This window comes from Phoxinus phoxinus, assembly GCF_949152265.1.
Source record: "Phoxinus phoxinus genome assembly, chromosome: 25".
NCBI classification, from domain to species: domain Eukaryota; kingdom Metazoa; phylum Chordata; class Actinopteri; order Cypriniformes; family Leuciscidae; genus Phoxinus; species Phoxinus phoxinus.
In genome coordinates this window covers 15,948,661-15,962,373 of record NC_136900.1, presented here as the reverse complement: position 1 = coordinate 15,962,373, position 13,713 = coordinate 15,948,661, and the positions used below count along the sequence as shown (strand labels likewise).

The window sequence follows — 13,713 nt, the reverse complement described above, 5'->3', positions numbered from 1 at the left end:
CATGGGTGTTTTTTTGGCTCGGGTGATTGTGATTTGAATTCATTTCTTACTGAATGAACCAAAGGAATGTGTGCCTATTGACAAAGATGTTTGAGTCCCCTTTTCATCCTATACATTTTGCCTATAACTAGCCTACGACAAGACAGGAATTGCACGTTTTTTTATCAATCTTTAATGTTACCGTAACGATTTACAACCTCATATCTATGCCACTGATGGACAGTACGACATATTTCGTTTTTTATTATTATTATTTTACATATATATATAGACAGTGTGAGTCATAAATTAGACTAATTTTGTTGCGCCACGTGCATCTTTTCCTCTGAACTGATTAAGTTATGCCCTGCCCTTTCCAGGTCTGCGAGGAACAGAAATGCGAGGAAGAAGTTTTTCCACTGGCTATGAACTACTTGGACCGATTTTTAGCGGTGGTACCAACAAGAAAATGTAACTTGCAGTTGCTCGGAGCAGTGTGCATGTTTCTTGCGTCTAAATTGAAAGAGACGCGTCCATTAACTGCAGAGAAGCTGTGCATCTATACTGATAACTCAATCAGACCGCAGGAACTGCTGGTAAGCATCAAATAAACTCTTTGCACACCAAAACCTATTACCTATCTGTAGGAACTACTAGATAATTGTTTACATACTTTCTCCACAATTTTCCCCAAATATGAATTGCATACTGCTGTTGTACACTAAATCTTTTTAATGCATCCCACTTATTTAATTTTCATTTAAAAATGAATGTAGCCCACTGCAATATTTGATGGGATTATGTTTCATATTGTGTATGTTTAAAAATCAGCCACATAAGAATTAAAAGTAGTCTAAAGCAAAGACTAGGTTCTGTTTGACAGAATATTTTGCCATCTGATGGATGTTCTCCACATGCAAATATCAACTAAAGGGTATTTGAGTGCGTTTCCATGCATCACAGGGCTATTACGCCATCTAGTGGCAACTATGCAACCCACAGCAACATCAGGGCTGAGGTCTTGTTCCACTAGGTATATTATGTTGTTTGAATATAGTCTTAAGGTGATGATACATGGGGAAACTTTTTGAGCAATGTTGCCGAGCGATGTTGCTTGGGAAATTTCCCATTGAGAATGGGCAACAAATCAGATCTGAATACTTTAGATCGGTCATGGGCCCTGTGTCTCACCTGGTTGCCAGTTGACGACAACATTGCCCAGCAACATTGCTCAAAAAGTTGCCCCATGACCTTAAGTGTCAAATGAGAGATACAGTCTATTGACTAACTTTTCATCTTTGGAATATCCTCATTCATGTTCTTCTAATTTCTATTTGCATAGGTTAACTATATGAGTAAATGATTGATTTAGAGGAAAAACTGTAGACATGAAAGCTAAAAATGCTGTTAAAGGGCACCTATTATGCAAAATTCACTTTTACATGGTGTTTGAACATAAATGTGTGTTGGCAATGTGTGTACACAACCACCCTATAATGATAAAAATCCAACCAGTGTTTTTTTTTTAAAATCCCCATAAATCATAAGCACTGTCTCAGAACGAGCTGTTCTCAGAATCAATGCAATGTGACGTAGAATTGCATAAGCCCCGCCCACGACTGTTGACTGACACTGCAGTTTGAGCACAGACCCGGCCCTAAGTGAGCTGGACACAGTCCGCCATTGTTTCGACGCTGGAGCAGCTATAGAATGTCTCCGAAAGCGATTGAGGTGTTTTGTTTTTTGGATGTTAGAATAAACATAGCAGTCTTCATTTACTCTCGTTGTTACTCATTACAACTGCTCTCGTGATCCAGTCTCCGGAGCGACAGGACTAACGTTACTGATCACGGCAGAAATGAAAGTGAGAGCGAGCACTTTGACAGCTCGAGCTCATCGAGTCGTTTTACAGATATACAGTTTACCAGTTTATAAAGCACCCACTGAAAAGGTGTGTAACGTTATATATTTGTGTTATATTGAGTGTTTTGTGTACTTTATTATACATTATGTTCCATAATGAAAGGGAGAGAGAGAGTTTATGGATAAGATTTAATGCGCACTTCTTATACTGTGTTTATTCTTACTGTGATTTTCTGCAGTAAAACTAACGCTTCATCTTTTGTGTGATGTACAATAAACTTAATTGAACTCATCAGTATATTTTGGTCATCATTCAGACGGGGTCTACTACAGCAGGCTTATATTTATAGTGGAGCAGATGGTTATATATATAAGTTATAAACGTAATTAAAATAAACATACCTTTTCTGTCTCTATTCAGCATATATTTTATAGCTCTGTGGGCATTATTGTCTGACTCGAACACCGTTAATGTGAGTTTCTGTTTTGATATTATCATCTGTGAGATGAGATTGTCCTGGCTCTGAGGCGAGCTGGTTAGGCTCCGCCCCCTGTGCGTGGAACCGCATCTCATTAACCTTTAAAGGAGACACACTAAAACGGTGTTTTTCTCAGCCCCCAAATATGACAATTTAAACATGCTGTAAAAAAATTCTGTGGGGTATTTTGAGCTAAAACTTCACAAACACACGGACATCAGAGACTTATTTTACATCTTGTGAAAAGGGGCATAATAGGTGCCCTTTAAATCACTCATTATTCAGTGTCAAGGGGAAAATAACAGTAGGCTACAGTGTGGCATAAAAAGGCATTTGACTATGTTACACCTGCACTTTGTGAGTTTTTCCTCAGCTCTTACTGATTCAACATTGTATTTCTGGTAGGAATGGGCAGTCTTTTAGTAGCTCAGGCCAAAGATAAAAAATAATTTATTCATAAATTGTCAGCGAATTGCTGCTGTGGGCATCCTGTTTTTTCTCTTCACCCTGGCCTAGTGTTATTTTGTTGTTGTTGTGGAGCTTCTGCTGGTCTGCAAAGTCCAACAGATGCAGGAAACTTAATATCAGCTGTCACAGTCACATTTACATTTTTGTCCTCGTTCGCTGGCAAGAAGTTCTTGTAAATGAAACCGCAGTGGGTGCCTGGAGGTACGACTGGAGGGCACAAAAGGAGGAAGTGGGTTCCTGCATCAAGGCTGTGTTGCAAGAGTGTCACATTAATTTTTAGGGCTGGCTTCAGTGCACTGGTGAGGTGACACTGGACTGTTGAGTTGATAGCCACAGAAGACAATATCTTGTCCTAAATTTATTTAAAACTGGTGTTTGTGGTCATTTATGGCCTCTTTATAAAGGTTCAACAGTGTGCTCAGAATAAGACCAAAAATGGAGATGTACACAAATACAGTACTCAATCGTTTGCTAATACATGTAGTTTTGAGCCTTCTATAGTTGCCAAAACTGTCCCTCCACTTAATTAGTACAGTAACCAAAAAATGAAAATTCTGTCATCATTTACTCACTCTCATTTCGTTGCAAATATGACTTTCTTTCCTCTACAGAACACAAAATAAGATATTTTGAACAATGTTTGAGCTGTTTTTGTCCAATCGAAGTGAATGGGTTAAAAAATATTGATTTGACCACGTGTACATTCATTGTATGAAAATAACCGACATTCTTCCAAATATCTTTTTTTTGTGTTGATGACACAATTTTCATTTTGAGGTAAACTTTCCCTTTAAGAACAAAGCAACATACCAAAATGAGCATGCATATTTTTGCCACACAAACTTTACAGATCCATAGTGACAGAACGCAGAGGCTCATTTTCACATTAGCGTGTAATTGGTTTTCTTTTGGAGAACGCCTCTGCTCATAGTTTACATTCCATCATACCCCTCTTGGTGTACCAGGAGTCAATGGTTTTGAGCGACTGTGGCTCCAACATGTCATCATGGCTTCATGTTCACATCAGGCACCTCCCCTGAGAAGAGAACAGACAGAAACATGTTACTGTTTGTACTTTTGGGTGAGTCACTCACCAGTGAAATCCAGCAAAGAGAGGAAGTGGAGAAATCATGCATCAGCGGATGGCTGCCATTGTATTCTTGCTCACTAAGAAAGCTGTTGCAGGGGTATAAGTTCAGCGTAATCTTTTGTCTGTGCTTTATAGCAATTGTAAAGGCAATACTTTATGTCTCAGAATGTAATGGCAATGATATTTGGCCATCTCATGAATAAAGTGTATGTGGTTCATTTTTTTTGGTGAAAACCACCTGCATTTGAGCGAGTGCTTAGTCATAAGGACTGTCCCAGCAAAGGCAAGTTTTCCCCAATTAGTCATTTGGTCCCCTGTTACTCAGTTCAAATAGGAAGGGGAGTGGTTATTTGAAGGATGCTGTCTTCTTGACTGAAACCAAATGACTGAGTATCTTACATTTACATTCGTCATTGGTGAGTTAGGTCAAAGCAAGTTCATGTTATGCATCAAGAGTGCCCCCATATGACGAAATAGTATCATCATGAACAGTCGCATTCAAGGTCATAATTGAGCCTTGTTTTTTCCATTGAGGTTACAGCTAAATCTAATTACAAGCCTTTTAAATACAACTAGGCTACAAATAAAAAAATGTATGAGTGTGTTTGTGGTTGCAAATGGGCTAATGACAGGTCCAAACGTCCAATATTTAACTGTCTACTTCGGCCTCTTCTGACAGGACAGATCACTATAAAACAAACTCAGAATTATGTTTATATGCTAAATAGGAAAGTACCTGATGCTGGACAGTCTCTGTGAAGTGACTAGGCAATCTGAGTGACCCATTTTTCTACTCAAGTGTGCCTGCATTCAGCCTTTTAGCTTTCAGGATTTCCTCTTGTAGCTTTGCCTAGCCACGCCAGGGCCAAACCATGTCCTGGAGGTCCCAGAGCTTTACTGAGGCTAGATTTTGTGTGATCTGGTTTAAATGTATAGCAACAACATTTGAATGGGGAACAACAGAGTTAACTCTACAATAAGTAAATCCACTTCACCAATGCCTTAGAAATATATAGAGCTACCGCAAAAACTGAAGTTCAAAGACAAAATTCTAAAGATGGCTACGAGCATGAGCATCTGGCGCATAAGGTCTATAGTACAAATCTATTAAGTACCTCGTCTAAATATTTTTTTTACACCTTCTGTCTGAATGATTGGTATAGAATTTTACCCCAACATCCAGTGTCTTCACAAAATGACATTTAGATCTTAGCAAATGGATTCAGTTCACACAATTATTGAGGTTTGGATCCATAGTAATTTTGCTTCTTTCCTCAAACCTTTTTACAGGAATGGGAGCTGGTTGTCCTGGGCAAATTGAAGTGGAACCTGGCTGCTGTCACTCCCAATGACTTTATTGAACACATTATGAGGAAACTTCCACTGCCTGAGGATAAGCTGGACCTGATCCGTAAACATGTGCAGACTTTCATCGCCCTTTGTGCAACAGGTAGTGTATTCATGTAGATGTTTGATTGTTTGATGTTGGTTTAGAAATAAATAATGCCCACATTTTTAACTCCTAATTTGTACAGCGCTCCATTGAACTCATCCCACTCGTTTTAAATGAAATCTTCTCAACATGCATTTGTACATTAACTTAGTAGAGTGTCAACTTGTATGTGTCTTCCATTGGTGTTAAGTATGAGTGATAAAATATCAACTGCCTAGTCAAGTTGGTCTTGATACCTTGCATCATCACTTCATTAAGTGATGTGTTGCAATATCCATGTTTGTTCCTCGCAGAACTTGAAATTAAAGCCGACTTGTGTGGCTTTAGTATCTATGGCAACTTTATTCAGGTTCTTGTTGCAGGCAAATTATCAGATGCCATCTCATTACATTCATGAGAAACTATGTGGACTGAAATAGCGACGTGTAATGGAGAGAATTTCACTGGAAGCCTTATGTGTTTGCCTGGTATGTTTGGTGGGCATATCAGTGGCTAACCCTGAATGCAGTGACACTTCAAAAGGCAGTTGTATAGTTAAGGGCATTCCTGTGTGCTGTTGAGCCATTGGTTATGCTGTTCCTGCTCTTAGAGGTGGACCACCTTTAGGAGATCAAACATAGAGATGAGAGGAGGGTGAGAAAACGTGAGGACTGTATTGTTCCAGCCGAGCCAAACAGTGAAGCATGTCATGTTTTCATATCTTATCCCCTCTTCTCACGCCTCCCAGATGCTCCAGGGCATGACGACTTTCCCATAATCAGGAGCCTTTGTGGGGCTGGTTCTCCCAGCCAAGCCTGTACCGAACATCACCATAGGCGGTAATGGGATCCAGTGCACCACCCTTGTTCCCTTAGGCTTCTCTCTTCCTCCCTGGGGTTGCTCAGCTCCCAATGCACCTCAGGAGTGACTCTGACTTTGGGAAAGTGGCAGACGATGGGAGAGGGAATAGGAGGAGGAGCTGGCTGGTCTTTTAAACATGGAGCTTTTGATTCTGCTGTTGGTTTTTGCAATAAATATAGATCTGTTGTGAAACTGCTCTGGCATAAACAGAATCTATATAAACTGGTTTGAATTGCCAGGATGAGCATTGATGATAGCTGGGATAATATGAATGGTTTAACAGAATAACTTGGTTTTTAGATGCCGAAAAATTGCAGATGCAGTGCAACATACCTCTTTTGTTATCTCTTGTTTTAAGCAATACACAAATTAGTTACTAGTTTAACAACAGAGATTCAAGGGGTGTCCAAAAGATTTTAATTGCCAGGCAGATGCCCTGACGGCTGCTTTTCTTTTCTCTGTACAGTTTGCTTTCTTTGCAGAGAATTCAGCGTCCCCCTCCTTTCTGAGACATGCATAAATCAAGGCCCCTGTATCTGAATGAGAAAGGAGAGAAGAGTGTGGAAAGACGACAGCTAATTTTTAATGGTTCTTTGCTTTTGATAAAACAGTTCCGTTTAGAGCACTCTGTGAGATTTGGTCAGGCAGAGTAGACCAGTTCAGTATTAATTAATAACATGGAGGGGCCTTTCAGAGATATGCAAATAGCTGGAAGGCTTGGCTAGAGACCGCAAGAAAGGAGACAAAAGGAACAACCCTCCATTTCATATGCAGAGGCATGTAAGGGTCAGTGCAGAAGGAGCACACGATAAAGCGTTTCTCCGGAGGGCAGTCTGTCGAAGGCCTACACAGGAACAAGCTCATTAAACGTGATTATACCCCATTTTACTGTTAAACACCCAGCACCCCCTTTACTTCTCCATCGTAGATTGTCTGTAGATGTATAATAACAGACCTGAGACATGCTATGATATTAGCAGTAAATATGTTTTGTAGGTAGAGATCATCTTGCCACTCTTCAGATGGTTACTTATCAGAGAAATCCCTTAGGAAAAATAAATAACCAGTGACTGGTGGAGAGGTCAGTAGGGCTGAAAATTAATTCTAGATTAATTAATTCTATTTAACAACATATTCATGTCATTTCTCATTCAAGAGGCTCTGTTTCCTCCCACACTGGCTTGACTGCTGTTGCTAAAGACTCAGCACTGGAGCAAGACTGAAACAAGTTGTTACAGGATTTTAACAGTCAAAGAGTGTTCCTGTTTTTAATTAATCTGTTTACTATGGTTTGACAGGGCAGACCAACACGCCACTTTTGATTATGAATTTACTTTGTTGAAGATTTGTGACAGATAGAAAAAAAAAGACAATAGACAGATAATGTAATACATTTCTATGGAGTAATGTTATACACGAATGTCCCAGACATGACCTGCTGATATCTAATTACTTAAAGCCTCATAATGAGACACAACATAGCTAGGAGTGAAAAAAAAAAAAAAAAAAAACATTTTAAATTCTGTTTTGTAGGTTTAAAACCTGCTACAAAAAAGTGCTAATGAATTCACATTTCTTTTAATATTTGTTACATGTCTACTCTTTTAGTAACTCAGTCTTTAAGTTCTTCATTTACATGCTTTACCATTTATCTAAGCGTTATACTGTGATACCCAATTCGTATTTACGTTTGATCTTTATCAGGGAGGTCGAACATGACTGCTTAAAACAAGACTTTCTGTAAAGGCAAACCTGTGCATCTGCATGAAAGCCTGGCACTTGATTTATTGCCCCTCAAATCATCAGTCTCTTTGGCCGTTCCTCAACTTTCCGGACGTTTAATTAATTTACAAGTTAAATGCGTACACAGCACATTGCACCCACCAAGGAGCTTGCTGTGTTGGCACAGTTCTGGGGATGCAGTGTGGCGAGGGCAGGAGAATGGTCCATTGAAGGGGGTGAGAGGCTGGTATACCAGGCCAGCCAGCCGCCGCTTACTAGGAGCCTTCCATCACAGGCGTCACCACTCAGCTACATACACTGTTTATACTCAGCATGAATATCAATGAAGGCGTGCAGAATACATCCATTCTTCCCTTACCACTCTCACAAACCAGAGCGTCCAGCTCTGCCACTAGCACGCGTATACTCTTGTTCCCCCGACAAACTTGTCTTGTCTAGAGTGTGAAAAGTCAGATTGCAACCCACTCAGCACACGCAAGCGGTGTGTGGGCATCTATTTTCCATTGTTTTTTCTCCCTGCCCCAAAAGACCTAAGAGTTGCAATGCGTTTTTTGTCTTCTTCTGCTTGACCAGAACTTGTCTTTTTATACATTTTTTGTCTGGCCCGGCAAAAACTACAAAGAGAAGAGTGTATAATAAGTTCATTTATTTGTCAACACTGAGCCGCAAAATGAGAAAATGACTGGCTTTGAATGTTAAAAAGGCAATGAAGGCATGCTCGTCAGTTATCAAAGGGCCCGGGGCTTTGAATTTTTTTTCCTAAAAAGAAAGGGGAAGAAAAATCACCCTCAGAGCCATCACACACAGTTTGCTTTGCAATTGAATATGGCAATATGGTAATGTAAAGACTGCCAGGGAGTGTGGGACCATGAGCCCAGAGGTGGCCCTGCATCAGAGGAATGGCATGGGGGGAATGAGGTGGGTAGGAGGGTCTTTTCTTCTGCCAAAACCTTACGAAGGTCTGGACACTGATTAAAGAATGATGCTTAGTGCCCCCCTCAGCCGGCCCTGCTGTCTAAAACCCAACTACACCCTCCCCCAACACCCATCTTTTGTGCGGCTGTCAGGTTGAATTTGAATCCACAGAGAGGACTTGATGTTGCATTTCTCAGTTGGATGAGGTGATGATTTCAGACAATGAGGCCACACTCTCTTGCTCACTAGACCCACGTCCACCAGTGGCCACACTCAATATGCCAAAAGATAGAAGCAACGCTGACACAAATCTCGAGTTGTTGTTACAACAATGACATGTATGCTATTCAACTTTAGGGGTGTGTGTCTGAGGGTAAAAAAGTGTTGAAAAACAGTCTGAACATAGGGAGAGGGGGAGCCGTAGAAAAAGAAGAAAGATGGAAATCAATGAGGCAGGGGGCAGACAGCCTAAGTTGTTTGGTTCTTTCTTTTCCTCTTTCTTTCTCCCCCTTCTTGCAGTCAGTCGTCTTTTGGGGTTTCAGGCCCGTTCACAAGCTGTCTTATTTGCATTATGAATGACAGTGAGAAAGCTAACAAGGTTATTGGTCTTTGAGATGTACGCCTGTGACCACACGTGGAAAAAGGACCTACAGCAGTGAGCATTGGCAGGGGGACTGTGGCTCTTTATTCCATCCTTTCCAAAGGCTATAGGGCTTTTTTTTTCAGGGAGCACACGATTTACTTAGGAGCTGGAAGAAAAGGGGCCGATCTGCAAAGGGTGACTGGAGGAGAGGGGTGGGGGTGGGGTGCTTTTTAGATTCTTTTCAAGCCAAGTGAACCCTCATTATCCTGGGCTGCAGTCATTAGCAAAGGACTGTGCACAGACCTAATGGAAAGGGTCTTCATTCATCTGTATTTATGATTTTTTTTTTTTGTATCAATTTAATAATATCTGACATTACTATTCAAAATACTGTATAAGTGTGATAAAGTAAAAAAAAAATAACTCAAAGTTTGACCGATCTTGCCTGGTTTGCTCTTTCCTCAGATTTCAACTTTGCCATGTCCCCTCCATCCATGATTGCAACGGGCAGCGTGGCAGCAGCTATCTGTGGCCTGCAGCTCAACAGCACTAACCGCTCACTGTGGGGAGACAACCTTACAGAGTTGCTCGCCAAGATCACAAACACAGAAGTTGTGAGTATTGTTGCTTTGACAATACATTTTACTAATGCATCTTTTAATGAGTCATGATACATGGCACTTCCATGCAGGCCAGTGTGCTTATACATATTACCTCACAGTTTGTTTATATTCTAAAGTGGAGTGATCATATAGGGATGCTATCTAATTTAAAACAGCGTCCATGATAAGAAGATTCCTTGTTTTTTACCAATTGGTAATCTGTGGGATAAGTGTTGCTGTGCCTGTAGGACTGTGAGAGGAGGCTGTGCATTTCCCCTATTTACTCAATGGGCTTGGGTCCAGCTCCAATTCAATTTCACATTCAGCCACTGAATTACTGGAAATGAAATGGGATTGACCCTGACTGAGAGACTGTAAAGAGAGAATCCACAGGGCTAGGGGAATGTGTCAGGGATACTATGGCTTTATGCAAATGATTTGCATACAAATTCACACATACTGTAGCACGAGGGACCACCTTTTGGTCATTTAGTTTCTTTTAGGTCCTTTAGTATCTCTTTAGGGAGGAAAGTGAAAGCCAAAGCGAATCGAAAATTAGGATTAAGAGAATAACCCAGGAAACGCATTTAATTCCTGTCCTGACCTGAAGAGGTCAACCCTCCCCAAGATACCCTAGAGTGCACTGCTGCTGGTAGAATGACTGCTGCCCCAGCATGTGGTGTGTGAAGTCGTGCACCATAGCAGAGGAAAAACAAATAGTCCTCCACAGCAGTAAAGGTGCTCAGTGTCTGAGGAGTGTGAGGTCCAGGGCAGAAGGAATGAACTGCCTGCTCCATGAACAACTCGTCACATTGCTGGATGCCAACAAGCCATACCTTTGAAAACATGCAGGTAGGGTGTATGCACGCTACCCTGCTCGCACTGAGCTATAAAGCCTAAAGAAAAATTAAAGGTATAGTTCACCCAACATGAACATTCTTTCATCATTTACTGACCCTCAAACATATATGACTGTTTTTCTGCTGTGGAACATAAAAAAATATATTTTGAGAAATGTCTCAGTGTTTTTATCTATCCTATGGAAGTAAATGGTAAATTATTTGCCAAAAAAATACTTAAATTATTTGGTTACCAACATTCTTCGAAATATCTTCTTTTGTGTTCCTCAGAAGAAAGACATATAGGTTTGGAATGACATTAAAGTGAGCAAATTATGACAAAACTAAAATGTTTGGGTGAACTGTCCCTTAAAGGAAGGCAATTAAACAGTTTGTCTTGCCAAGGATGCAAATTGACTTCAACAGTATGTTTTTTGTGACATTATAGAATCACGTGTGTAAGGGTTATTGCTAGCAGTGCGACAGGTATGTCTGCTATATCTTAAAGTGCTTTCATACTAGCACTTTTGGTTTCGCACCCACAAACTGAACCTGAGTCCACTTTAGTGGGGTATGGTTCATGTGAACTCCAGTACGGTATGTTTCTGATATGAATGTAATCATAGTAAATCATGGAAGTGAAAGGCTATTAATGACATATAATACAAACAGACAGTTTTACAGAATCATGTTCTAACACACTTTCCTGACAAGCGGGACTGCCGCACTGCAAACATAGACTCCCCCGTTCTTTAGAAACAAAATCAAACTATAAAAGTGAGACGGGCAACATAATGCATTTTGCTGCCTTCTCTTGCATTGCCGTTACCTAGCAACAAGGGGTAAACAGCTGCAGCTTCAGATAAGACAAACATACCGCGCAGGACAATGTACACAATTTAGCGGGAGCAGGTGGGGGGGATCGAACTTGGGTTCGGACCAAGCAATTGAACCATGTGTGATTGCAACCTTATATTTAATTGAGAACTGAATTTGTTTGGGACGAATAACTAATTTTACCAATTAGAATTGTTTTGGCATTATTATTAGGCATTATTGCATTATTTTAATTAATAGGACTCTTAGAGGTCCTATCTAGATATCTATAGCAGAAGTAAAGTAGAAAAACCTAGTCTTCAATAAACAAGGTTTTTGTGTACTAAACTTTTACTTAGTGTATGAGGACCTTCCATATTGAGACAGAGGTTGGGAGGTGAGCGGTCAGACAGAGTATGAAGGAAAGTCAACCTAATGCCAAACGATGCTGCCAGCCTGGAACCAGGAACCCTGCTGACATTTGTGGTGTCCAGTGCCTGTAGTTTCCAGTAGACATATGATAGGGGCAGCCAGCCTCTTCCAGTCGTCCTTGGAATGTGTGTGTAGCTGAAGACACACCTGGTGAAGCATACTCTGTGCAGCAGTAAGGTACACACATGCATGCCAAACCAAGAGGGCTGATAAATTGGCTTGAAGTTTCCACAAACACCCAAAGGTTTCTCTAAGAAAGAAGCAAAAGACACTAAATATGTGTCTGATACTGGGTGTTAGTAGTTTGTTACTGTAGCTACAGTAAATACAGTAAATGATGCTCTTTGGGATGTTGTAGGCATCCAGGGTCTCAGAGTTATCAGTTCTTTTAAATGAGGCCTTGACTGATTTGTTTATGTTGAGGCATTAATTTGTGTCCTTGTGCTCCTCTAGAATACTTATAATATAAGCTTTATACAAGCTAAAGATCTGCAGTTATAAAAATTAATCAGGAAGAGAAAGTGCACAGTAAAAACTCTTTTGAGATACCGCAGTTTCTAAAAGTAGGTGAAATGTTAGAAACTTTGGGTCTGGTATGCTGAGAATGCTCCTTTGCCTAAAGTCATAATGTCATAAGGACGTTGTTATTTGCAACCGAAATGTTATTTGGAGCTGAAGAGTTGCAAATTATTTAGAGAAGAACTTCAAGGCTTTTTTGGTACATAAGATCATGTGTTAGGCCCCCTGGCCTCTTGCATTAGGCCTCTGGGACATCTTAATCCCTTTCATTTCTCAATGCTGTGATGGCCTTGCTCTGAACCCGGCAATCCTTGCTTTCACTTCCCATTAAAAAACAGACACCATTTTTTTTTTTTTTTTTTTTTGGCTACTTAAGTCTCCCCTTTATGCTTCTAGGCTTCTTCTGTCTAAGATGGCACACACATAACAGTGAGTGATGTCACAATAACTGCTGTTTCTTCAGTAGACCATCTTTCTTGTGGTTTCGACCGATTTTTTTTTCATTTGTTTGACTTTGACAAACGTAGCCATGCTCCAGTGAGATAGAGGGTGTTCTTGATCAAGGCAAGGTTGGATTAAGCAGGGACCACCCACTCCATCCTGCAGCTCACCAAGTGCCACCCTCCTCTGGATCTAATCATTGAGAAGCTCTTCTAGAGCAAGTCCTGGTTTTACCAGTAGTCACACATTGAAGCTATTAGAGTTGCCTGAATTAAGCCTTTGGGGCTTGGCATGAATTTGGTTGTGCAGCTATAAAGACCAGCGCACAGGGAAATGTCTTTTAAGAAGTCGGGCCTGGCATTCTTGTGGTAAGACACAGGCAGTTCCTTTACATGTTTTATGCTTTAGTTAATTTACTAGAAGGAATTTATTTTTCATGACTAATAATGGCTCATCGTGGTGGGAAACAAGAGATCTCTAGGATGGTGGCATTGTCATCCACGATGAAAGAAAACAACCTAGAGACACTAAGCTATTCTTCAACAATAATACATTTTTAAAAAGATAAACGATAGACAGGCGATTTCTACAGGCAAGAAACACTAGCCTGGCCCAGTAGCCATGCATAACATAATTTCAGACTTTGGCCCA

General features: G+C 40.5%; 1 protein-coding gene across 6 annotated transcripts in view; it reads left to right on the top strand.

The window, feature by feature from the left end:
- ccnd2a (cyclin D2, a) overlaps positions 1 to 13,713 on the top strand; it is a 148,108-nt gene that overhangs the window by 129,551 nt on the left and 4,844 nt on the right. For 4 of the 6 annotated variants that reach the window (XM_079603198.1, XM_079603196.1, XM_079603194.1 and 1 more), the window contains 3 exons: positions 360 to 575; positions 5,170 to 5,329; positions 9,879 to 10,027. In XM_079603198.1, coding sequence (XP_079459324.1) covers positions 360 to 575; positions 5,170 to 5,329; positions 9,879 to 10,027 — 525 coding nt within the window. The remainder of the gene's footprint in view (positions 1 to 359; positions 576 to 5,169; positions 5,330 to 9,878; positions 10,028 to 13,713) is intronic. The other 2 variants (XM_079603197.1, XM_079603199.1) reach the window with 1 other exon arrangement.